At 46.5% G+C, this 12,462-nt stretch overlaps 1 protein-coding gene across 2 annotated transcripts in view; it reads left to right on the top strand.

The window, feature by feature from the left end:
* Positions 1 to 12,462, top strand: part of LOC146809599 (uncharacterized) — a 253,425-nt gene that overhangs the window by 187,010 nt on the left and 53,953 nt on the right. For both annotated transcript variants that reach the window (XM_085616439.1, XM_085616438.1), the window contains exons 13-16: positions 168 to 317; positions 1,475 to 1,573; positions 1,920 to 2,028; positions 10,415 to 10,497. In XM_085616439.1, coding sequence (XP_085472565.1) covers positions 168 to 317; positions 1,475 to 1,573; positions 1,920 to 2,028; positions 10,415 to 10,497 — 441 coding nt within the window. The remainder of the gene's footprint in view (positions 1 to 167; positions 318 to 1,474; positions 1,574 to 1,919; positions 2,029 to 10,414; positions 10,498 to 12,462) is intronic.

Raw genomic sequence — 12,462 nt, 5'->3', positions numbered from 1 at the left:
ACTCAAGGCTGGTCTGTGCAAGTCCCACGTTCCTGATAAGCTCAAAATGGGATGACCTGGGTGGTTAAAACTAGGAAGGCAAACTAACCACGAGTGGACCGCTCCATGAGATATCTGCTTGCTATGCCTTGTTTTGTAGCTCTTCCTTTCATCTGTTCCCCTTGTAGGAAAAGCTGGAGAATGTGCTCGAAGTGACCCGCCTGAACCAGGTGGAGTTCCAGGGACAGGATCATGTCTTGGAGAAGATCTGGTACCAGCAAAGGATGCTGCAGGACGACCTGGTCCACATCCGAGCCAGACTCTGTGACCTCACTTTGGTGAGTCTCTTGGAATAAGCCTGATATTCATATACACAAATAGACCTCTGCTAAGTTTCACTTTGCTAGTGCTGCGTGTACTGTTGTAGAAGACATGAGAAATTCACCGGGGATTATATGGCACTGTTTTGCCTGCAGAGTAGGGGTGGGAGGGACCCTGCGTTTTCTTCCCACAGCAACTGATATGGGAAAACTTTATTTTCTCCCCACTTATCTGTGTGCCAGGTAATGTTTTGATGGATGTTTCCTTATAGTTCAACTTTATGAGAGATTTTTTTACTGTAGGATTAAGTTATGCAGCTACTTCATAATGCCACCTAATTAAACAATCATTTTTAACTGAATTTTTTTATATGCCTACATTACTTTAATCCCTAAATTATTTGAAAATATATGAACAGTCCCATCATTCTTAAAATTACCATATTAATTCCTAATTGAGTGCATAATATAAAGCGCATGCCTTTTGAAATTCCTAATTGCCTCTTTAACTAAAACTGCAATACTCTAAAATAGTCTAAGCAATGAAAGGTATACATCACAACAAATAGTTTCTGAATGTGCACCCTTTTCATGACATCTTGTAGCTAAAGGAAGGAAAAACGTCCACAATTCCTACTGGAAATGTTTGTGTGAGAGATCAAGAAACCTGAAAAATAGAAGGAAATATGACATGAGAGAATGAGGAATATTGTAGTCTTTTCACTTTTTGAATTTTGAATATCTTAATTTGAAATGTACCCTGCCAATAAATACAATTTCGTCTTTGCTTTTTATAAAAAGAATTCGCTCTGTCTCTGGTTTCTATCCATCCTTCAAACATGTTGCATCAATATGTCATTCTAGCTCTGCAGCTCAAACAAACTGCTTTTAGAGAAAACTAAAAAATTACAATACCATAGCCCCAAGAACCATCTCCCGGCCTTCCAGAAGGCATCAGCAAAACATGTCAAAGGGAGTTACACACTGCACATGGGAGCTCAGATTGTGCTCCATAATGTAGTAGGATCCTGCTTAAGATTCATTTTAATGTAGATGGTATCACCGTTTAATTAAATGTTTTTGGGTGTGGAAAAGCCGACAGACACCATGTTCTGTTGGTCTAAGAATCTAAGAAAAGTTTGCAATAGTATTTATCTTCACACTATCGTATTTAGGATAAGGAAAGAGCTTGGGAAGAGTACCGCGTTCTGGAGAATGACTTGCACAACCTGCGAGAGACATTGGAGCATGTGCGGCACGTGGGCCACCCACAGGTGAGTTAATACCATGCAATTCCAAAACACAATCCCCAAGTCAGAAACCAACCCACAAAAGAAGTCCACGCATATTGAGGGTTTTATTGGCAGATTTAGATATCCGACTGCTCTCCCAGCGTTCTTATACTTATGGCGTTTTCTTGTACAGTATAGTGTTTTCAACATATCTTGTAAGCATTGTAGCATCTTGGACATAGTGAGATCCCAAGTATCATATTTTCTATAGATTTAGTGTAGCCCCAACTAATTAGTCACCATGCTAAGCATTTAAGACGAGAAGCATTGCTACCCAGGCGTCTTTGTGTTTTTAAGCATTTCACCCCTTTCTGACTTTTAAATGCAGGACCAGGCGGCGGCGCAGAGGGACCTGTGGATGATCAATGATATCATGTCTGGACTGAAGGTCAACAAAAGCAACGTGTATGCCACTCCCGAGCCTACACGTCACCCTGGTAGGAACATTAGCTAACAGCCTTGAAATAACACAACAATAAGCATGTCACCCCAGTGATAGTCATGTTGATTGAGGGCTATAGCAAAGTAAGCCCAGGCACGACTGAAGGCGGTATAGTTACCATTGAAGCAACCTTAACTTTGACCAAAGTGCTTGGCAGATAGATGTGGTGATAGAAAGGATCTTTTTATGTGTAGATCACCTACGTCAATTCATGCTTTTGTTGGCCATGTTTGGAATGCATCACTATCTCCAGAAGCCACCATTGCTTGCAGACAGTTCACATCAGGGCAGGTGAAACACACCTCTCTAGCACTTTGCATCTAAACCCAGGGATGTAACTGATTATTTGAAAGCCTGCACTGACAGGTCATCTGAGAATTGGTGCCCCAGGCCTGGAAGCGCTGGCTCCCAGTAGCTCCCTGGGGCTTTCACCTATATGTTCCTCTTGTCTCTGTGGCGCGAAGAAAGAAGGTCTTTGGGAATCATGTAAGTGAGGGGAGGCGCCAGCTGAAAATAAATGGCTGGAGTACACTCTCTGCACAAACACCTAAAAGTAAATGGCCAGGTTTTAAGCACAAAAAAATCGCTCCACTGTGGTGACAATCTCTATTTGTAGTTTCTTTTTTAAGAGATGTTTTCCTAAATGTGCTGTTCCGTAAGCACTGTTTTTGACGTAATATGATAATGATGATTTATGTTTCTATTCTTATGTAGAAGTGGATGAAAGTTGTAGAAAATGGTAAATTGGACGGTATCAATTCTATTTCCTGAAAATGTGTATTCTAAATCCTTAATTGAGGCGCAAAATTCCAGGTGACCAATTAGGATTCAGTTTGATTAAATCAGTGCTTTAAATGGAAATATAGAAGCGCAGGCTTTCAATCTTTAGAGTAACTCTTAGCTCCTACGAAGCGCTGGTACTCTCCCATTATTAACATTGCAGCAGTGCTGAAAAGTGCAGGTACTCTCCCATTGAAATTAAAGAAGTGCAGGTACTCAATACCAGAAAGTACCCGCCCATTTAAAGCACTGGATGAAATAGAATCGGAATGCCTGCAGATTCTGTTTTAATTGCGCCCACTGTGGATTACGGTTAAGAAGTTATAAATTCTTACCACTGTTGGAAATTATAATTGCTCTGCATTGGTCATTTACTCCTGCGCACTAAATAGTTCAAGAGATGTGGTTTTGCAGCGTGAATCTTTCTGGATTCACTATGCTGTGCATTATTCCGCGATCTGGTGGTTGGGTCCGGATTCGTAGTCTTTCTTTTTTTTTTTGTAGCCCAGGTGGGCGTCGACGTCCCACCATTTGGTGCACCTCTCGTGACGTCGTCGTGCTTCCTGCGGAAGTCCCATCTTTGGGGCGCCATCTTCAGATTCTTTTTTCCGCCGTTGGGTCTGGATCGTCATCGAGAAGCTCCAGAGATTTAGACGAAGGAAGAAGGAAAATACGTGAGTTTCATCGAAGGAGAACCTTTAGAAGACTACAGAGAGAAAGGTATTACAGCCGTGACGACGAAGAAGGAGGGGGATCCTCGAATTTCTTCGACGCACAGAGGAAAATGCGCACTCAGAGGCTCTGAGCGCAATGGACAAGACACAATTTAAGTTCTGCCCTAACTGCCACCACAAGTTCGCGCAGAAGGACCAACACCCGGTCTGCAACCTTTGCCTGCCGTTCGACCACGAGAGCAAGGACTGCAACGCCTGTTTCGCCTTCGCGCCGAAGACTCTCCGGGTGAGAGAACGTCAGAGGAGAGCCAACTTCAGCATGGAAGGCAAGGGTAAGGCCCCATCGCTGTACGATCTGGGCCTATCAACCGACAATGAAGACAACATCGCCGAGGGACCTGATGTCTTCACGGTCGCAGAGACCGATAAGAAAACGCCTGACTAGGTAAGAGACACGTCGAGTACAAAACCACCGAAAGGGCCCCGAAAATCGGATGGTGACTCTCGAAAAAATGAGTCAAAGTCCTCGAAGGTAACACCGGCGCCGAAGATTTCGATGTCCGTCAGTGGTTCAAAGGACAAAAGGCCGAACGGATCCTTCGAGAAGGACTCCCAGGTGCCGAAGTCCGCCGAGAGGCAGAGTTCGTCGAAACAGACCCACGAGGTGGGACGTTCGGCGACGAAAGACAAGACCGCGTCGACGCAAGCTCCGTCGAAGAGACCTGCGGTCGACGCCGAGCACATCTCAAGCATGGAGAAGAAAAAGAGAAGGCTCGAGGCGGAGATGGAGAGCATCCTTCAGAGGAAGAAGGAGTTCGACGAACGAATGAAACAATTCAAAATCCCAACGGTCCCGTCGATGGATGTCGTGGAGATCGAGGAAGAAGGGGATTTCGACGCCGAAGAGCAGTCGAGAAGTCCTGAAGAGGAGGAGGAAGGCACCTACTATGAGGGAGAAGGTGATGATGAGGATCAGCAGTCGTTCTACGGCTCGGCGTCGTCGACGAGTCAGGAGCTGGAATGGCAGGACATCGACACCGAAAACCCCGAAGAGCCCGTGGACTCGTATCCTTCGAGGCCTTCGCCGCCTGACGACATCGGGGCGTACAACATGGTCGTCAAGAGTGCTGCAGCAGCCGTTGGTGTGAAATTGGACGAGGAGAAGCCGAAAGCAGACTTTCTACTCGAAACTCTGCTCCCCATCCAGATGAGGAGCCAGTTCCTCCCCATGCTCCAAAGCGTGATGAACCAAGGGAAGGAGGCGTTTAAGGACCCGGGAACATGCCGGTCCATCACACCCAGAACGGAAAAGAAGTACAAGCACTCCTCGCAGGATCCTCCTTACATTAAGGGATCGGTCACGGCAGATTCCATCATTGCTTCCACGGCCAGGAAAAGAGCCAATGTGCCGGCGACCTCGGGGCCACCTCCTGATAAGGAGAGCAGAAGGATGGACCTCACTGGAAGGAAGGTAGAAAGAAACGCCGCAATGCACTGGCGCATGGCAAACTCAAACGCTCTACTGAATAGACACCAGTACCAGCACTGGGATGAGATGGGGGAACTAGTCAAGCATCTCCCAGAAGAGTACCGTCAAAGAGCTTCCCATCTAGTGGAGGAAGGGAAGAATATCGCCAACTCATGCATCAAGACTGCATTGGACGGGCGGAAACTTCGAGCAGACTGATGGCCATAGGGATCACTGAAAGGAAGCAGGCTTGGCTCAGAATTTCTGGATTCAAGCAGGAAGTCCAGAATAACATACTGAACACCCCTTTCAACGGTGAAACGCTGTTCGGGGAAACGGTGGACGAGAAGTTCACCCAGCTGAAAAAGGAAAATGAGACTGCAAGATCCATGGGAGCCGTGCAATTCAGAGGAATGCGAAGAGGCACCCCAAATCGGAGACCCTACGGAAGGGGAGGAAGCCAGCAGGGTACGTCGCACCAGACATTCCAGCACGGGCAGCAGGGTGAAAGTCACAGCCAGCAGGGACAGCAGAAGCAGAACTGGCAGTACCAGCCTCAAGGCCAGTCCTTTCGAGGGAGAGGAAACGGACGTGGCCAAAGGAGGAGAGGGGGAGACCAACCCTCATCTAAGTGACTACACACACAAAAGGACGCTCACCCACAGCATACCCCGAAGGGTGAAGCGCAATGTAAGAACACCAAGGGGGTTACACAAAACAAGCGCCTACGAGCATGCAACACCGGTAGGCGGAAGAGTGGGCCTCTACCTTCAACAATGGCAAAAAATCACCTCAGACAAATGGGTTCTTAACGTCATACAGCACGGATACTGCATAGAGTTAGAGAAAGGCCGCCAAACAAGAAACCAAAGAGAAGACAGCGCTCGGTTCAGGAGCTCGCTCAACTCAGGGAGGAGACACTTCAACTACTGAAAAAGAAGGCCATAGAACCAGTGCCACGCAGAGAAAGGAACAAAGGAGTGTACTCAAACTACTTCCTTGTACCAAAGGTGGATGAATCACTAAGACCCATCCTGGACCTAAGGTTCCTTAACAAATTCATAAAGACGGAAAAATTCAAAATGACATCACTACAAGAAGTGCTACCCCAAATACGAGGCGGAGACTTCATGTCCACCGTGGACCTCCAGGACGCCTACCTGCACATCCCAATGAACAGGCGACACAAAAACCTGCTAAGGTTCAGCATCAACCAGGATCATTATCAGTTTTCAACCCTGGCATTCGGCCTAAAGTCAGCCCCAAGGGTCTTCACAAAATGCCTTGCAGCAGTAGCAGCGTACCTACGAAGGGAAGGGATTCATGTGTATCTTTACCTAGACGACTGGCTAGTCAAAGCAAGCACTCGCGAAAAGTGCGAGGAGCATGCAGAACGGGTGACAAAAACACTAGCAAACCTGGGGTTCTCGATACACTGGGGGAAGTCATCGATAGAACCAGAGCAGGTGAAGATCTTCCTGGGGGCGAAGATCAACACCATAGACGGAACGGTGATGCCCAGCGACAGAAGAACAATAGCCCTGCTGAACGAGAAGCGTCTCTATCAGAAGGGGCGAGTTCTGACAGTGAGAACAGTGAGCAAGATCATGGGGATGATGGCGTCATGCATCCACCTAGTCCCCAATGTACGCCTTCACATGAGACCATTCCAAGAATGGCTACAACAGCAATGGTCACAAGCAAGCAGGAGTTGGGAGGATCTAGTGGTTGTTACGCACGCAGTGCAGGAGGAGATAACATGGTGGAACAGGGAGAACTTAACTACAGGAAAGACCTTGAAACCACCAAACCCAACTGTGACCATTACCACGGACGCATCACAAATAGGATGGGGAGCACACATGAACAAACTCAGGGCGAGGGGTCTGTGGACTCCAGCAGATGCGGTCAGACACATCAATTACCTGGAATTGAAGACTGTCCTGCTAGCCCTGAAGGCCTTCCAGAAACAGCTATACAACCAGAAAGTGTTGATACAGACGGACAATACCACTACCATGTTCTATATCAACAAGCAGGGAGGAACACAATCGTTCCCCCTTTCCACTCTGGCACAGGAGATTTGGAGATGGGCCATTCCACTCAAGATAGACCTGCTGGCCATACACCTACCAGGAAAGGACAATGTGGAGGCAGACTGGCTCAGCAGACAGACATCGGCATCCCACGAGTGGGAGCTCAATGGACAGGAAACACAGAGGCTATTCCAAAGGTGGGGAACACCGACAATAGACCTGTTTGCAACACACCTGAATGCAAAATGCCAAAGCTTCGCATCCAGACAACCAGAACAGCAATCGCAAGGGAATGCCCTATGGATAAGTTGGTCAAAGACATTTGCCTACGCTTTTTCACCGATACCGCTGTTACACAGGGTGCTCGACAAGTGCAGGACCAGCAACATGACACTGATCCTAGTGGCACCACAGTGGGCAAGGCAAACTTGGTTCTCTCAAATAGTGGAAAGGGCACAAGGCACTCCTCACAAATTCACAAGAAGAAAGGACCTGCTCTCCATGCAGAACGGAGAGGTCCTGCACCCAGAACCAGAGAGCCTCAGCCTGGCGGCATGGCTCCTGAAGACTTAGAGTTTGCGCACCTGAACCTTCCTCAAAGCACTATGCAGGTGCTGCGGGAGGCAAGGAGACCTACAACACGAAAATGCTATGGGGAGAAATGGAAAAGGTTCACAATATGGTGCAGCAGAAATAAACTAATGAATAAAATGACAACTGAGTCAACGGTGCTTAGATATCTCACACACCTACTAAAAAGTAATCTATGCTCATCCTCCCTAAGGGTACACCTAGCGGCAATCGTAGCTTACACACGAGGGGAGAGAGGAGGAAGTCTCTTTACGTCACAGGTAGTAAAGAGATTCCTGGAGGGGGCGAAAAGAATTGCACCTCCAAAGAGGATGCCGCCGCCGCCATGGAACCTCAACTTGGTCCTAGCCGAGCTTATGAAGGAGCCGTTTGAGCCCATCCACAAGGCCACGCTGCAAATGCTAATGATGAAAACAGCCTTCCTGGTAGCGATAACCTCGCTGCGCAGAGTGAGCGAGCTGCAAGCACTGACACTGCAAGAGCCCTACATCCAGATACACAAGGATAGGGTGGTTCTAAGAACGGACCCACACTTCATGCCTAAGGTGGTGTCGGCATTCCATATGAACCAGACAATTCAGATACCGAGTTTCTTTCAAAACCCCACGACTAGCGCAGAAAGGGCACTGCACACCCTGGACGCTAGAAGGGCAGTGATGCACTACATTGAGAGGACCAAAGAGCACAGGAAGACCAAGCAGCTCTTTGTCTCCTTTGCAACTAGTTTCCTGGGTAGACCCGTGACAAAAGCCACCATTGCACGATGGATTGCACTGACAATACAATTCTGCCACAAACAAGCAGGGCAGGAGCTATCGGAGGGGCCACGAGCCCACTCCGCAAGGAAGAAGGGAGCAACTATTGCCTTTCTGGCAAATACGCCCATTCAAGACATATGCCTGGCGGCAACATGGGCTTCAGTGCACACGTTCACTAAGCACTATTGCGTGGACGTTCAGATGAACAAGGAAGCACAAGTAGGACAGAAGGTGCTTCAACACATATTCAACTGTCAACACTCATCTATCACCCAGCCGCCACAAAGATAACAAACCGCTACAAAGTCTATGCACAGCATAGTGAATCCAGAAAGATTCACGCTGCAAAACGAATAGTTTCTTACCTGTCGGTGTAGTTTTGCAGCTTGAAGATCTTTCTGGATTCACTAGCGAACCCACCCACCTCCGCCAGGAAGATGAGGATGGAGGAAGAGGTGGAAGGACATGGAACAACAGAATAATTGGAATACTAAAAGAAATTGGAAAAGGAAATTAAGAGAACGCCTAGGGTAAAAAAAAAAAAAAAAAAGAAGGGGAAAAAAGAACCCGAAGATGGCGCCCCAAATGTGGGACTTCCGCAGGAAGCACGACGACGTCACGAGAGGTGCACCAAATGATGGGACGTCGACGCCCACCTGGGCTACAAAAAAAAAAAAAAAAAAGAAAGACTACGAATCCGGACCCAACCACCAGATCGCGGAATAATGCACAGCATAGTGAATCCAGAAAGATCTTCAAGCTGCAAAACTACACCGACAGGTAAGAAACTATTTGTTTTCTTTGTCTCATGGAACAAGGTGATTTTCATTTCAAGCACACTGTTCTTCTTTCTTGGATTACCTATGGTGACGTTTGCGACAGAGTACTATAGACTTATAGCCCGCTGGCGAGGGCTATACCAGTTTTTAGAGGCTCTGAGCCCGAGTTATAGGCCAGAGCCACACGCGAGGGCCTATAATGAGGGAGAGGGTCTTTAACAATCGGCATAGCCCTCGGCAAAAGGGCTGTTAAAACATTCCTCCCACTCAGGGTAGAATGATCTAAATTAAAAAGGGAGAAACATGAAGACAAACCTTGGCATGTTGGAGCTTCAGGCTAATACCAGCCATTATTTGCCCAGAGCTACTTCATTGCCTTCAGTGGAGCTCTTAACGTTCCCCTGTTCTAATTAAAAAACACCACTTGGCTATGGTATTTCAATTGGGCTTTTAAAAATTTTGCTCACTGTTCGTAAACCCAATAATGCTGTGGATGGGCCAAAGTTCTTACTCAGTTTCTCTACTGCCATTTTGATTTTTAACTTAGATGTTTCCTAATTTCCCAGGATACATCATAACATGAGCCACACTTGATGTATTAATGATTGTTCATAGAAACTCTGTCATTTGCTACACAGTCTGAGGGTGACCACTCCTCTACTACTCGGTAGAGTTTTTTTCTATCACACTAAAAAGCACTTGATCCTACTTGACTTCTCAGGCTTTCTTTCATTTCAACACACATCACCCTTTTGAAGGAAAGTTAATGCATAGTTGTGCTTTTGGCAACCGTAACCCCACTCTCTTGTTCCCCATTTCTACATCTGCGCTCCTACCATCCCCCAGTACCTCTCTGATACGACCCTTGTCCTACTGGCATCCAAGATGCACCAGCCCTTGGGGAATCTCCTCATTTCAGTCCACCTCTCTATACATATACCACTATGCCCTTACCATTACCTGCTTCTGCAGACCACCCATCCCTTTCATCTCCATCTCTTTGTTTCCTGCCTCATCCAATGACCCACCTCTGTCTTCTTGAGTTCAGTAGCTCAAAAGTATTATGGGAGCATGAGCACCCAAATTATGGCTACTGTATTGTACCACCCAACCAGAGCATGGCCCCTTTCCTTGCTGAAATGATGGCCCTTGGTACCCTTGGCAGGCCTCTGCCTCTGGCCCTATCTGGATGCATGTTGCAGGCTTTGAATGAAAGACTATGATATACCTGTGAGGATTTCATGCAATTTCTGTGATTTTGAAGATGCTCTTTCTGATTTTTCACACTCTTCCAGCTGTAATGCTCGCTGCTTCTCCAGTCACTGATCACCACCCTGGCTACTCTCAGAGCTTCCTGCCCGTTGCGAGTGTGGAGCAGGTAAGTCCCGAAGAATGACTGTGGCTTTACGGTAGAAACTTGTCATGAACATAACGTCATCATGTACACTTCTGCAGTACTTGTCGTCAAAGAACTGATTCATGGATAATTTGAAGTTCCAACCATAGTCATGTAGGTTCACACTTGTCTCATAGATCTGCTGAAGTGACATCACATGGCCTTTAACCTGCCACTGAGTTCACAGGTAGTGCTGTAATATGACATTTAACTGAGTCCAAACACAAGGAAGTGACATCACACAGCCTTTGCCGATACCAATCTATAAGGGGAGGAAAAAAATTGCAACTACACTACGATTGGATGAATTTGTTTTACCATAGTATAACATTAATAAAGCAAGTTTAAAAAGTCAGTGGGGCAGATGAAAGGCGTAGTACTAATACCTACAAAACGCAATTCACAAACCAGTGGGTGGAAATCTACACCTCCACCGCTCCTATCTTTTCTATGCAGAGTTCTCTTCACACTTAAGTTTACTACTTACTACTAAATGCTGGGGGGAGTGGTGGGAATGGGGAATGACAAATATTAAATGGGATGGGTTTAGGGAGGGAAAAAAGGGATTTAGGACGGGGCAAGGAGGAGTTTAGGGAGGGGCATGCTCATACAAACATCCTAAAAAGAGTAAGACAATTTCTAGTTACAAACTACACTTCGAATGTTAGTACAGCCATAAAGGTGGAAAAAAGTGGTAAATAGATTCCAGCGCAGCCTTAGAGTAAAAAATGGAGGCAGGTATTTGATAATAACACCTCATAGCAAATTATGTGAAAGTAGTGTAATTAATTTGACTTAAAAAAAATATATATAAATGTGTGTGTTTGTGTATGTATATATATATATATATAATCTACTGGCGGTCACCAGTAGATAGTTATAGTTAGGACCGTGTTTCCATAGGAAATCCGCAACATTCTATTTGGAATAACTTTGGCGCCAATTGACGAATCCTCGCGAAATTCTCAAAATAGGTGGGGCGCTCCTCTCCGCTCCTGCCCTGAGAGTCTCGGGGGGATTCGTCAAGCGGGGGCTGAGAAAAAGGGGGGGTCCCAAAACGCGTTTTCCCCATGCATTTTTCGATAGGACCTTTAGTCCGAGCTACAGCCCGAACGGCTGAACAGAATTACTTGAAATTTGGCAGAGAGGTAAATCTGTTCAGTATTTCCTGAGAAAATAGCATTTAAATCAATATATATATCTATAAGCGCGCTCCGAGCGCGTACCGTAAGCTTACCGTACGCGCACGCCGCCGTGCGCGAGCGCAATTCTGATTGGTTGTTAGATGTCAGTAAACATTCGAATCGGTCGAATCCAGGAAGTGTCGGCCGCCATTTTGTCTCTCGCAGTCTGAGGGGGTGAAAAACAAAGGTGGAGAACGTGAAAAGGGGGCAGGGTGGACAGTTCCTGACCCCCTAGCCTTTGTCAGGGGGTCCCAGAAGGACCCCCAAGGGCAAAAATTAATTTGAATTTTTTTTCGAAAAATCGCGGAATGCGCGTAGCGTACGCGCACGGCGTAAACGGAAAAATTCCGCGAGAAAAATTCCGCGAACTTCGCGTAACTATTCCGCGATTACGCGTACCGTTCGTGCACGGCAAAAAAAATATTTCAAAAAGGAAAGCTTAAAAAAAAATTTAAAAAATTGTGAGGTAAGGTTGGCTCTTAAAAGAGCCGTTGGGTTAATACAGGGATAGAGGAAAGAAAGAATGGGAATATTATGAACGTCTACAAACGTGCTGGTCTATCTTATTGTTAATAAGGGAAACACTGGTCTCCCCAAAAACAATAAGACCACAACACGTTGTACACCTCATTGAAACCCTCCGAAATCGAGGGTTAATGTCCAGAGGAGCTGAAGAAGGTGATGCTCCCACCTCAGAGGAAGGGCTCAGCTGAGCTGCCGATGATGTACTCGGCTGAGCTTCTGAGGTTGGGCTCCGGTGACT

Source organism: Triturus cristatus, chromosome 7 (genome assembly GCF_964204655.1).
Source record: "Triturus cristatus chromosome 7, aTriCri1.1, whole genome shotgun sequence".
NCBI lineage: Eukaryota > Metazoa > Chordata > Amphibia > Caudata > Salamandridae > Triturus > Triturus cristatus.
The sequence above is the reverse complement of the archived record's forward strand: the minus strand, read 5'-3'. Positions and strand labels throughout refer to the sequence as shown.